This window comes from Pristiophorus japonicus, chromosome 22 (assembly GCF_044704955.1).
Source record: "Pristiophorus japonicus isolate sPriJap1 chromosome 22, sPriJap1.hap1, whole genome shotgun sequence".
Taxonomy (NCBI): domain Eukaryota; kingdom Metazoa; phylum Chordata; class Chondrichthyes; family Pristiophoridae; genus Pristiophorus; species Pristiophorus japonicus.
The window spans coordinates 43,499,506-43,512,709 of record NC_091998.1 but is presented as its reverse complement, the minus strand read 5'-3'; the positions used below and the strand labels follow the sequence as shown (position 1 = coordinate 43,512,709).

The 13,204-nt window shown below is 47.0% G+C and overlaps 1 protein-coding gene across 1 annotated transcript in view; it reads right to left on the bottom strand.

Moving 5' to 3' along the window:
* Nucleotides 1-352: 352 nt before the first annotated feature.
* The window catches only part of gnsb (glucosamine (N-acetyl)-6-sulfatase (Sanfilippo disease IIID), b), a 31,637-nt gene continuing 18,785 nt past the window's right edge, over nucleotides 353-13,204 (bottom strand). Inside the window, exons 5-12 of the mRNA XM_070865314.1 lie at nucleotides 11,852-11,934; nucleotides 8,522-8,640; nucleotides 7,390-7,493; nucleotides 6,880-6,978; nucleotides 5,745-5,855; nucleotides 4,786-4,893; nucleotides 4,377-4,537; nucleotides 353-2,813 (exon numbers count right to left, since the gene is read on the bottom strand). Of these exons, the coding sequence (XP_070721415.1) occupies nucleotides 2,801-2,813; nucleotides 4,377-4,537; nucleotides 4,786-4,893; nucleotides 5,745-5,855; nucleotides 6,880-6,978; nucleotides 7,390-7,493; nucleotides 8,522-8,640; nucleotides 11,852-11,934 (798 nt within the window). The 3' untranslated portion in view covers nucleotides 353-2,800. The remainder of the gene's footprint in view (nucleotides 2,814-4,376; nucleotides 4,538-4,785; nucleotides 4,894-5,744; nucleotides 5,856-6,879; nucleotides 6,979-7,389; nucleotides 7,494-8,521; nucleotides 8,641-11,851; nucleotides 11,935-13,204) is intronic.

Below are 13,204 nucleotides of genomic sequence, written 5' to 3'. Positions count from 1 at the left end.
AGAAATTGCAGGGCTATGGGGAAAAGGCGAGGGAGTGGGACTGGCTGAAGGGCTCTTGCAGAGTGCCGGCACGGGCTCGACGGGCCGAATGGCCTTCTTCCGTGCTGTAACCATTCTCTGATTCTTTATTGGTGGTGTTCAATTGGATCCTCAGGTTATCCTTCATATCCAGATTAGTAATAGGTCTAGCAAGGGCTGTAAATGGCATCTGGCCATAGTATTAATTGAACATAGCAGTGCAGAAACCATTCCACATGCTGGTATTTAGTTATTAAAAAGGCAAGGGCAGGGCACTCCAGTAAATAGGGTGCTACCCTAGGGAGAAATCGTTGATTAAAAAAAACACTCATACTGCAATATCCAATATCATTTTATTGTCCAATTTTTAAAAAACATTCAATCTGCAAGACAGAAAGTGAATGAAGTGCACACAAAGCAGGTATAGTCCAACAGAAAGTAAGAAGTAAGTGAGTTGCACAGAAAACTTGCCCCACAATCACTGGCACTAAACTAGTTTCCTGTGCTTTGATGTTTCATCTCAAGGGTGGAACTGTTGGCACAACAGATGTACAGGACTAAATCAAAGTTCTACAGCACGATCGAAGGCTGCTGCTACAGTACGGCTTGGTCCCACCAGCTCACACCTCTACACCTTTGTCTGCCATGAGAACAAGTTACTGTTTCCTGGCCATCTTGGTTAGAGCTGTAATGCTGCCCAATCAGTAACAGCATCACACAACAAATCACCCCTTCCCCTTTCTGTCCGAGATGATCCACAATCTGGCACATTTAGCAAAGTAGGAGCATTTTAAATCAGGTGTCTACTGAACGACAGAACGGTCTCACAGTTTTAAAAAAAAAATAAAATTGGTCAGTTCCTGAAGAGTGGATCCCTTTTGTTACTGGACACAGGCTTTAGGCTACCAGCATGAACAGAGAGACATCAATCAAAGACCCTGGAGAAACAGAAGGCAACCATTTTCTAACATCAGCAATCTTCTCCCTGTTGATCAAGGAGAGTGGCTACACAACCCGGGAGGTTGTGAAGGTTATTTTTAAATGCCAATGTAGTAAGTATTTATTTTAGTCCTTTTCCCCCCACCAAATATCACGGAAATGAATTCAGAGTTGTCAGCTTTTTCACATTTGGGGGGCGGGGGGGGGGGGGGGGGAAGGGAGTAAAGATTCCTTCCCACATCTGATAAATGTACAACTAGTTCACAAAATGGAATTAAAAACAGATGTGTTTTGAAAGATTTTGACTGCACTCAAGTTAAAATGAAATATTGCCAATGATTTTGCACAACACATTGTAGGAAGGCACCGGGATACAAATAATATTCATTTGCTTGGATTTTCAGATCATCAAGCCCAAAGCGAGAACACTCTGGGAGGTCATTCAGCCATTGCACTGCAGGTCCAGGTTCCAATCGGCTCTGCATTTCTCTGGACACGGCTGCAGTGTTCTTTTTGCAATACTTGACTGACAGGAAAACAATCGACAGGCCTGCGGCAAAACAGCAGCCGCTTCAATCGCACCAAGCAAAGTCTGAACAACTAATCATTTTTCATTCAGAATTCACTTATGTGCATTTTCCTTGCTCGTCAGTCACCGTCTACATTTAGGGAAAGGGACCTATTGATACAAAAGGTTACCAATATCACAGAAATCCAACAAGCTTCTGAATTCAGGCTACAAACCCCAGTGCCCAGAGAAGAGAGAATTGTTTAACAGCGGTTCACTTTCAAAGATTTATCTTCGTAAATCCAGCAAAAGGAGGTTTGTTTTCAGACAATTACTCCAAAGAGGAGTTTCCTTTCACCAGGTTTTATACTCCAGTCATCAAAACAATGCAGGAATTCTCCAAAATGTTTCCAACGTACAGAAAAATTATGAGTCGGCACTGGATGATCAAGATGGTTTATGAAGAGGCTCAACACAGTGAAGCAAAGCACTAAAGCAGAGTTTGGCATGCCAACATCCATGCTAAATGCCCCCTCTCATCTACTACCAACACTTCATTATGTAAAGCAAACAGAAAACATGGAGATGGCTCAGTTATTTGCAATTGCACAGAAGGAGGCAGGTTTATCCCCTTCAACGATTCAGTCAACCACAACTCTTAAATCCAATGGTCATTGCAGCATTTTTGTGAATGAAGTCACCCTACACACCAATCAAAATCAATCTCTTGATTGGCTGATTTGATACAGTGGAGCCCCCTTAGAGAGAGAGTTCTGATTTGGTGGAAGACTACAAGCTCAACTACCTGCTCGGAAATTACTCTAAATCAGGGGTGGGAGGACACATCACACTCAGTAAAACAAGAACACAACCAGGCAGTGGATGAGGGGCGAAAATCTGATCATCTTAATATTCTAAAGGCGAAGTGATCCAGTTGCCCGATGAAGCTGGTTGCTTGGTATATGCGGTAGAGAATTTTCAAACATTTAGCAACTATGAAAGGGTGGGAAACCATATTAAAGTAATCACCCCAAAAAAGTTGCTGGGTTTTCCCTAAAAAGCACCCAGACAGTCTCAAATTAGGATAGAGCAAAGTTTCTTGCATGGCGTGTTCAATAAGAGATACTGTTGCAATTCAAGTTCTTCCCGATTGGAGTTATTGCACACTCTTTGGTCAATTGATAATCTCTTGGCTAGTTTGTGGCCCCGCGTAGCTGGGTTTACAGTAATTCAGTATTTCTTTTGTGGATGGAGGCTGGTACATTTCGTCCGTTCAAATGAAATCTGCCAGACGTCATCCACGAAAGGGAGGAACTCTTCAATATATCCCTTCAGCTAGGAACCAAATCTGTAATAAAAAGAGCGTAATCACATAGTTAGAGGTGATTTAATGAAATGCCCCTCCCAAAACAACTGCTTTACAGGCCCATAAACCAACATAGATTAAATGAAAATACTTATCAATTGCAGAGGCTGATATTTGGCGATTGCTAGAGACAAGCTACTTAAAGTGGTTTATATACATTCACTGGCCAAGTACAAGATACTGAAAGTTCAGGACAGATTTTAATTGAATTGTCGTCTTAATTCCTCATTATGGTACTGGGTTAGAGAGTCCAGTTACTGTTCCCCGTCTGTATGGACTATCCCAGTGGGAGCAATAGCAGGGTACATTAGAATTAATCAAAAGCCCCCGAGGTTTTTTTGGGGGGGGGGGGGGGGGGTTGAGAAAGAATGAATCAATTCCTGCCCCGTTCACCATCCAGTTTGTGCGTGGATGTCCAGGGGACAGGATTAGTCTCAGCTGGGATGCTTCGTGCATTCTGCGAATGGGGTAAGGGACTCAAGGGTGACCATTGCTTGCTGGGCTATGGTACCAAAGGCAAACAAACAGTCAGTGGCTTTGTGGGAGGAAGGGAAAGGAACTGGGGTGGGGGAGAAAGGAGAACAAAAACAACAGGAAAAACTCCTTGGGGTCAAAACTGAGCCTTTTTGCACCGCCCGGTGGCGCTAACAGGGCGCAAAACACTTCGCCGGGGTCGGGAGGGCGCACTACCGGCTCGCAGGAAATTGTCCAGAAGTTAGCGGAGGTGCTGCCATGGCAACACGCGCGCCCCAGGCTGCTCGCAAGCGACTATGATTAGGAATGGGCAATAAATGCTGCCGTTGCCGGCGACGACCGCATCCCATGAATGAACGGGAAAAAAAAAAACACGTCATCACCGCGCACGGCGACCCGTTAACGCCACGCGCCAACCCCTTTCCACCAAAAGCAGGTATTGCTCCGCGCCCTGCGAGGCTCACTCTAGCGGGAGTCAGTGCCAGCCTCGCGAACCAGGCCGACGTCCGCTCGCGGGGCGGAAGTTAAAGGGGAGCTTTTGCCGACTTCGCCAGTCAGCTCCAAGTCGTGTCCCCTGGCGTGGTCGGGCCGCCATCGTGCAGCCCTGGCACTCTGTTTTGGGTGGCAGGGCTGCAGCCCTGGTACCGCACCGCCCTGGAGGCCCAGTGGATGCCGTCAAGAGGCCCTGCAGAGTGCGCAGTAGCCCTCCCCCTTTAAGGGAAGGCGAGGGGCGTTGAAACGCACCAGCGCTACGCGGGGCATCGGCCGATCGTGCCGCGAGACCCGCCCCCAAGAGGAAGAGGAGCGCGCAAGATGGCGCTCCACTCCCTCGGAGGGGCGAGAAGGCCAATTCCGCGGCCGGGGCAGGACTTCCGCTCCGGGCTCAGCAAACACCGCCCGTGCAGGTTACCGCCACCGATCGGGGTGCATGCAGGTCAATCTCTTCACCCACTACCCTCAATTTTTCAGGAAAATGATAAAATAGAACAAGGGGAAATTCATCAGAAGAGTGAGCAAAATTCAGACTGCAGGAATATATCTTCCTCGTGATCGGTGTGTGCAGACACTTACCCATCATCTTCTCTCTTGATCGTCCGGCAGTCATTGCCAGAACAAGACTCCAGCTTGATTAGCCGCTGATTCATCTTCACAAGTAGTGAGGGGTCCACGGTTTTGGCAATATTGGTCAGTTGGTGCGGGTCAGAGGTCAAGTTATAGACTTCCACAAAGAACTGAAACCAGGAAGTGCACAGGAATAAGCAACACAAATAATTCAGAGCAATTTAATGCTGTGGAGCTGGAATCCACAGGAAGGGGTAGCTACAGCAGCCAGGCAGCTAACTAGCTACACGCCCCACCAATAGTTAGACTGGGATTTTGAGGAAGGAGACAATGGGTGTTAAATAAAATTCAACAGTCAGGGGGGGGAATGTTTTTTAAAAAATTATTCAAAGCAGCACGTAACAGAGACAGCACGTACCTCACTGTCTGCAAATTCACAGTACTGCAGATTGCTCTTAGATAATGTCCGCACACAAGCATAGGTGTTGTTGAAAGCATCCTCACACACGCAGTCAGGAAAACATTCCTAAGGAATGGAGAAAACATATTAAAAGAAAATTGAAACATATCGCATTCATAAGACTTTTCGAACTCAGCTTCACAGCTGCAGCCTGTTCGCAGACATGCGATCGCCATTACTTTGATTATATAAACTTTCAAAACAAATGTTTTAAACCACAGGTAAAATGAGAACGGCTGAGGTCACCCACCCACTCCTTCCTCAAATGCGGACTCGTGCTGGGAGAGTTTTTTTTGGAGGCACCCCAATTACCTTCCAGCACTTCATACAAGAGGCCATTCTTCATGCAAGTGTTCAGGGAGCGCTAGTTAACTATTCGAACGTGTGGGGCATCACAGTCAAGGCCCTACTGCCCTCACCAGATCTCCATACTCTTTGCAGCAGCAGCAACTGAGTAGTGATAAGAAGCAGGCAGTCTGCCCGCCCCCCACTCCTCCTTTAATTCAGGAGTGTGTGGCTAACTGTAGCTCCTGCTGTCAGAGATCAGCTCTGTCGTTGCATTTATAAAGATTGAAAAGGTCACGTATTTATTATCTCAAAACAAACTGGAACCTGGGATCGTTTGCCCTGCATGGCTTAGTGCAAGTAGTATCATTGACTCTCCTAATGATAATTCTTTAGTCAATGTTAGTTCATCTGCAATAAACACTTCAGTCTTTAAGTTTCACACTGCTGAGTCGATCAACGAGGCATTTGAAAGCAAAACCTTGACTAGTGGGAATCTTTCTGGAACAGCAGCAGCAGAGCCTCACCAAATGAGAAACCTAATGTGTATATTTATTGGATTCTGCCGCTGAAGAGCCTTAGGACAGTTAAAGACGCTACGTAAATTCAAGTTGTTGTTGCAGAATACTTACAGCCACACCAGGTCCTACATTGGGGCACACAGGGTCGGTCTTGTCTTCACCTTCCCCAGTATACTCGACCAGGAAATCAGTACGCCAGCTGGTTTTGTTCTGGGAAGAATCCTAGGGAGTAAATGGAAGGGACTGTTACACAATAGGAAAAGAGCTCAAACAACTGTCCTTTCTCCAGAAGAGATCAGAAAAGTGATTTTGAAGAGTGCGGTGCAGAATGAAGTTCACAGACAACTCTCTGGGGTTATTCTGGGTGTCCTTCGGTAACAAGAATAAGTTCTAATCACTCGCATTCCTAGTCAAGCAACCAGGGAAGGATCTGCGGTTGACATTTGAATCCTGAAGTGATGGTCGTGACAATGAGGAATCAACAGCGTTATAATTGGTGCTCAAAGCACATGGACGTGTACAGAAGTAGAAGTACACGGCAAGCGAGTCCCAGGTGCGCAGAGGACACTCTCAAAGCCTCCTTGAAAAAGTGCAACACCCCCATTCACACCTGAAAATCCCTGGCCCAAGACCGCGCAAAGTGGAGGAGAAGCATCCGGGAAGGCACGGAATGCAGAGTCTCTTCGCCCGGAGCACGCGGAAGCCAAGCGCAAAAACAGGAAGGAGCACACAGCAACCCAAGCACCCCACCCACCTGTCTCCAACCACCGTCTACCCCACCTGTGACAGAGACTGTAGGCCTTGCACCGGTCTCATCAGTCCCCCGAGAATTCATATTAATGTGGAAGCAAGTTATCCCCGACTCCGAGGGACTTGAAGAAGAAGACAGGGGCCACTTGCCGTCTTGGCTCTAAATTCTTTGCACAGCAAACTTCTTCTGGCAGAACAGCAATAGCATTTCCACCCATGTGGGTCAGAAGCTGCGAGCCCCACTCACTTAATCTATTAATATCTTGTGTCATTTTCTGCTCGCTTCTATACTACTTACAATGCAGTGGTTATTTTCTGCCACACAAGTGGAACAAGGAGAGTTTTACCAGATCACATCTAATGAGATAATGAAGGGGGGGGGGGGGGAAAGAGAGAGAGAGAGAGAGAGAGAGAGAGAGAGAGAGAGAGAGAGAGAGAGAGACAGAGAGAGAGAGAGAGAGCGCGCGCGTTTCTTACAATTGCACATTGCACTCACCATGAGGGGAAGGAAAGAGCTACCATCCATGCTTTCCAATACATCATATCCAGCGATATTCAAGATGGTGGGAGCCAGGTCTATGCTCAGTATGGGCTCCTGTAGAATCAATAAGATAAAAGGATGGAATTCAGCTGCATGGCTAACTTATTCCCAATTACAGCACAACCTAGACCATGGGGTGCAATCTGGTTTCTGGGAGTTGTTCACCCCTTTCCCAATCATCATCAGCCAACACCACAAAAAGCACCTTACCTGGTCACTTATCGTATTGCTGTTTGCGAGATCCTGCTGTTCGCAAACTCGCTGCAACAGTGACTGCATTGCGATAGCCCAAGGCCATGAAAGGTGCTATATAAATGCAAGCTCCTTTTATTAAAATGAATGTTTAGGTATACAGGTTCACCAGTTGCTGTAGCCCACTGGCTGGGTTTGTAGATTGGTCATGCAGCCAGACTCACTTCACACATGGACAGAGATTGAAGCGCATTGCGAGGAATGAACACGTACCTTGATGGTCTGTTTGGGTTTGATGCCTGGTCCACGAACCAGCAATGGCACCCGGATGTCAAACTCATAAAGCTGCCTCTTATCAATGGGGAGCGAGAACTGCCCTGTAAACAGAAGCCGTGCATGTCAATAGCAGCTGTTGAATTCTACCTCTCCCAAACACGACTGCCTCCAGATAACTTACCAGGTATTATTTGCAAATGCAATGAAACGACAGTAAGTGTCAATCTGTGTGGGGCCCATAAACAGCACAGGGCGTGACCTTATTCACAGCACAAATCGGAGTGATTGGACAATTATTCGGTCATGACAATTGCCAATCTTACCTGCAGTCAGCTCGACATCTGCCCCACAGATGAAAAAGGAAAAAATTTTTTTTTTGGGTGGGGGAAATGGGGGAAAAGAGAACCATCATAAGCCACTCACTGAACTCCTGATGAACGCAAACCAGCTGTTAAAAAGGCCAAAGAAACAGAAAATAGGTGCAGGAGTAGGCCATTCGGCCCTTCGAGCCTGCACCACCATTCAATATGATCATGGCTGATCATTCAACTTCAGTACCCCATTCCTGCTTTCTCTCCATACCCCTTGATCCCTTTAGCTGTAAGGGCCACATCTAACTCCCTTTTGAATATATCCAACGAACTGGCCTCAACAACTTTCTGTGGTAGAGAGTTCCACAGGTTCACAATGGTGAAGAAGAATTCCTCTCAGTTAGTGTTTGAAACTATCCGTGGACTGCGACCGCACTTTGTTCACAATAAAAGAAAACTTTCTTATTTAAAACATTCTGTCAGCGGGTCCATATTCAGAGCCAAGCCCTTATTCAGGAGGTGCGGAGCGGGCTGGGTAAACGAGGCAAGCCTGCACAGAAGGCCCAAGCAACACTCGCACAGCACAGATCTGCTCCAATATAATGTCATGTGAATGGTCCAACATCAAACAGGAGATCTCCACACTCGTTGCAAGACCATCGGGATCGATGGATAACACGAGATGATAAAAGTCCAAAACATTTAACAAACACCTCAGTACAGAGTTAGTGGAGTCAAACTACAGCCTTGCATTAATGGAAAAAAAATTAATGGAACTGGATAAACAAAGCTGCAAGCGCTTTACTCTGCAAACGCACCTGTGTGGTAGCCATGGTCAGATGTATAGAAGATGTACGTGTTGTTCAGCTCTTTCACTTCCCCCAGTTTATTGATCACCTTCTCTACCAGATCATCCACAGAGAGCAGAGTCTGCCACCTGCAGGGAACAGGAGGAAGTGCAGCAGTTGCCATGAAACGAGATGGAGGCCATTCATAGAATTAGAATCGTACAGCACATTAGGAGGCCATTCGGCCCATCAAGTCTGCACCAGCTCTTTCGAAGAGCAATCCCGTTGGTCCCACTCCTGGCTCTTTCCCCATATCCTTGCAATTTTGTTCCCCCCCTTCAAGTATTTATCCAATTTCCTTTTGAAGGCTACTATCAAATCCGTTTCCACCACCCTATCAAGCGGTGCCTTCCAAATCCTCACAGTTCGACCCATCGGCCTCAGTGTTTACTCGGGCCGTGATGATTTCCAGGCAGGAAAACCAGAAGCAAGGGGTCCGGATATCCTGCAGAAATTAATCGCAGGAAGTCTTTTAAATTCTTGATCGACAAGCTGATCGGGCTGGACTGCAGTCGGGGAGAGGATTTCACACAAGTCGGAAAACCGGGGGTGGGGGTGGGGAATGTAAATGGTTAGCTTTGGGTCTGGAAGAAACATTCCTGCTCCTCCTGGCCCACAAGCAGTGCTGTAAATGCACTTGCGGCTTTTACATGCCAAGATTCATGAGCCCTGGGAAAGATGGCCTCCATGGGTTAAAGAGAAAAACACTGTTAAAATGGACACACCTGAAGTGGGTGGGTTGGAGTTAGGCTTGAGATTTTTAAACCTGTCCTTAGACGTTAGAATTCCAGTATCTGTGCCAATTGTTGTCGTAGAACATTTCAACATTAATCTCACTCTCTACTCTTTCCCCATAGCCTTATATCTTCCTCTGCTTTTAATACTTACTCACTTCTCTTTGTAAAAAAAAAATGCAATGGTCTCTGCCTGAACGACTGTGTGGCAAAGTATTCTATACTCAAACAATTAAGTTGCACAGTTCCGCAGGGTTCAAGCTTGCGACAGGTGAGCGATTGCATTAGTTGGGAAGGATGGGTGAAATTCATTATCACCCCGTTTGGGGGCGGCAACAGTTGGGAGGGGTGAAAATTAGCACAGTCGCTGAAGTTTCGCCCCCCTCAAAAAAGTTTGGGTTACCCCCCCCCCGCCCCCAAAAAGGAAGTGGAGCACGAAAACAAGCGTTCCTTTTCCTTCCTGGGCCGCTAACAGAGTCGACGCTCAGCAGCGCTGGACACTGGGCTGCACAGCGCTGGACACGTCCGAGGGGCTCGGCCCTCACCGAACGGGAAGGGCCCACGCTGCAGACTCACCGTTAGCGACGGACCTACCCGGGGCCACCATGGAGCGGGGGTGTCGCGCGATCAGATCACCAGGCTGAGGGAGCGCAGCCAGAACCCCACGAAGAAAACAATCAAAAAGCAAGGCAAGTAGCTTTCTAAAATTATTTCCCCTCGGCCACCTCGCCTTTAATCATCGTCCCTGTAGCGGCCAGCCTCCGATCCGAGACCCCCGCAGTTGTCGGGTGTTTTCGCCCGGCACTGCTGCAGAAGGCAAGTGTGAATTTCGGGGCTCGTGGCGATGATGTCACGATCTCCGGGCGCACGTGATCGGGGCTCAAAGCCGGAGCGCCGCCGCTAAACTCCCACCCAATATGGCAGGAGCGCTCGCCAGTGCCGCGCCCGGGCGGTAAGGCATTTGCGCTCGTTAGTAACGGGAGGTGCAAATGCAAATGAATTTCTTGCCCACTATTTACTAAACTAGCCCCACATGAATTCAAGTGGGAGCCCCTTACAAAACACAAACAGAATCGGCACAGCTGTGCTTTGCAGTAACCTATTTAAAGGGACCCTCCTCACGAGTGAGGTTTGTAAAAGGCAGTCTCACTCCATCCATCAGTTACATCACAAGTGGAACATCTAACCTGCTTTACAACAGTAACACGTCTTGCACACAGCAAGAGAGAGCACGTACATGTACAGTAAGCTGTGACAGAGCAATAAAACCCAATTAAAAACAGTTTTTGCTGGCTTGCAAGTTCAAAAGGCACACACAGGCGAGTTTGTTTTCTGCCTGAAAGACACTTAATGAAGATACGCGCGCACATCCATAGCACACAACTTTACTACACTATCCAAAAATCAAATTTTTCACCCAAGGCAGTACCAAAGCACTGCAGTAATGTCACAGAATCATAGAAAGATACAGCGCAGAAGGAAGCCATTTCGTCCAACCTGCCTGCGGGCTATTCAATTAATCCCACTCCATTATCTGCGACTCACAGCATCATGAAACCAGCAGCTCATTAACAACAACATCAGTACAGATGCTCTGTGCCACCCTGGTCAGTTATATAAGCACGTTTCTGATGTAATGTCCCATTCTTACGCCAGAGTCACAGTCATTACTGCTGCAGTAACTAAATTGAGTGTAAGGGGTGTCGTAGATGTGTGGGGCGGACTGGTTGGGCTGGGTGCTCTTTACCTTTCCACCATTGTTCATTGTTCAAAGGTTTATATGTAACCTTCAGGGCTGCTGACCGAGGGCCGTGTGGCTCTTTGTCGGCCGACGCAGACACCATGGGCCGAAATGGCCTGTAAATTTCTCGGTTTCTACTTTCCCTACTTCCTATTTCATGTGGAGTTTGTACCTCACAATTCTGCACTGCTCAGCCCTTTACCAGGGAACCGAGCACCAAATTTTATGGGACAAAATACTTAAAACCATACTTTGATAAATTATACAGGGTGCTGTCAAACTCGCAGCAGATTGCATACACAAACATACCTTTAATAGTTCGTTTCACAAAACTGTTCGGTTTAGTCAGGAAAGTGTTCAAAATGGAGTTTAAAATAGAATTTAGTCAGTAGCCAGGTCGTTGCAGCTTTAGTTATGATTCACAATTTAAACAGAAAATACTGATCTTAATGCAGACCATCTGATTCTTATAGGATCCAATTGTTGCAACGATCAGGTGTAGCACAGAGATAATTTCCCTCTATTCTGCCGCAACATCAGAGAAACATTGTCTATTGCAGTGAAAAATGGAAATGCCACACACCAGCTTCTGAGTGAAGCAGCTAATTTAGTGATCGTTTTATTTACTATGGGCCCCCGAGTACGGCTGGAACTCCAGATGTCCCCTCCGTCTCCACAATCCAACTGCTAGAAATGATCTGCATTCTATCTGTCCACACTGGGTTTAAACCCCAATCCTGGAGGGGGAAAAGACAGCGTCTAACCCAATTATATCAGCTAGTCTGCGACAGGCTCAGATTTTGAAACACGCGTGCATCCTAGTACCTTCTTCTGAAAGCATTGTCCAGGAATGCGATGGAAGTGTTCTTCATGGGGGTTCTAGCCTGTCGGAGCAGCCAGTGTTTATCCTGTGGGAAGAGAACAAACACCACTGTAATTGCAGTTGAGGCCCAGTCGTATTTTGCCCAGGTTGTTACTTTGAGCTCCTAGCCCAGCAATGTGAGCACTAATCACCAATCCTAGGACTACCCACCAAGCCAGTTTGTAAAGAAATAAAGACTTGGATTTATATAGCGTCTTTGACGACCAGCCAACGAAGTATTTTTGGAGTGTAGTCAATGTTGTAATGTGGGAAGCGCGGCAGCCCATTTGCGCAAAGCAAGCTCCCACACACAGCAATGTGATAATGACCAGATAATCTGTTGCAGTGATGTTGATGGAGGGCTAAATATTGGCCCAGGACAACTCCCCTGCTCTTCTTCAAAATAGAACAATGGGATCTTTTATGTCCACCTGAGAGAGCAGACGGGGCCTTGGTTTAATGTCTCATCCAAAAGACGGCACCTCAGACAGTGCGGCGCTACCTCAGTACTGCACTGGATATCTGCCTAGATTTATGTGCTTCAGTCCTGCAGTGGGACTTGAACCCACAACCTTCTGACTCAGAGGCGAGTGTGCTGCCCACTGAGCCAGACTAACAAAAAAAAAAGACAATTTATTTTAGAAGCCGGGACAGTCTCCTCTGCAGAGTCAGCTAGACTTCTACCACGTGCAGAAGCTTGTCAAGTTAAAGTTAGATGTCAGTTCTGAAATGTCGCATTGGTGTGAAAGCCATCACACGGACTCAAAAAGGTTTGTTGGCTCCTGATGCCACCTAGTGGCGCTTACAGATCCTCAGTTTAAAACCTGCTCACACTTGTGCCAGCTGCTTTCACACAAGCAAAAAGGAACAAAAGTCAGCATTCATGGAATCCACCACACACACACACCTCCCTCCCCCCCCCCCCCCCCCCCCCCCCCCCCCACACCTCCCCTTTGGACATTCAATTCTCCCTATCTACACTATCAAAACCCTTCAATATTTTGAACGCCTTTATTAAATGTCTCTAACTTTCTCTGCTCTAAAGATCTTGCAGATCAGACTAATGTAATGCTGCACAACATTCTGCATGGGGTCATTAAAATGTCGTGAACAGGTACAGAAAATAATCAAAAAGGCTAACGGAATGCTGGCCTTTATATCGAGGACTAGAATACAAGGGGGTAGAAGTTATGCTGAAGCTGTACAAAGCCCTGGTTGGATCACACCTGGGGCACTGAGAGCAGTTCTGGACATCACACCTTAGGGAGGGTATATTGGCCTTGGAGGCAGCGTAGGTTTACCAGAATGATACCCGG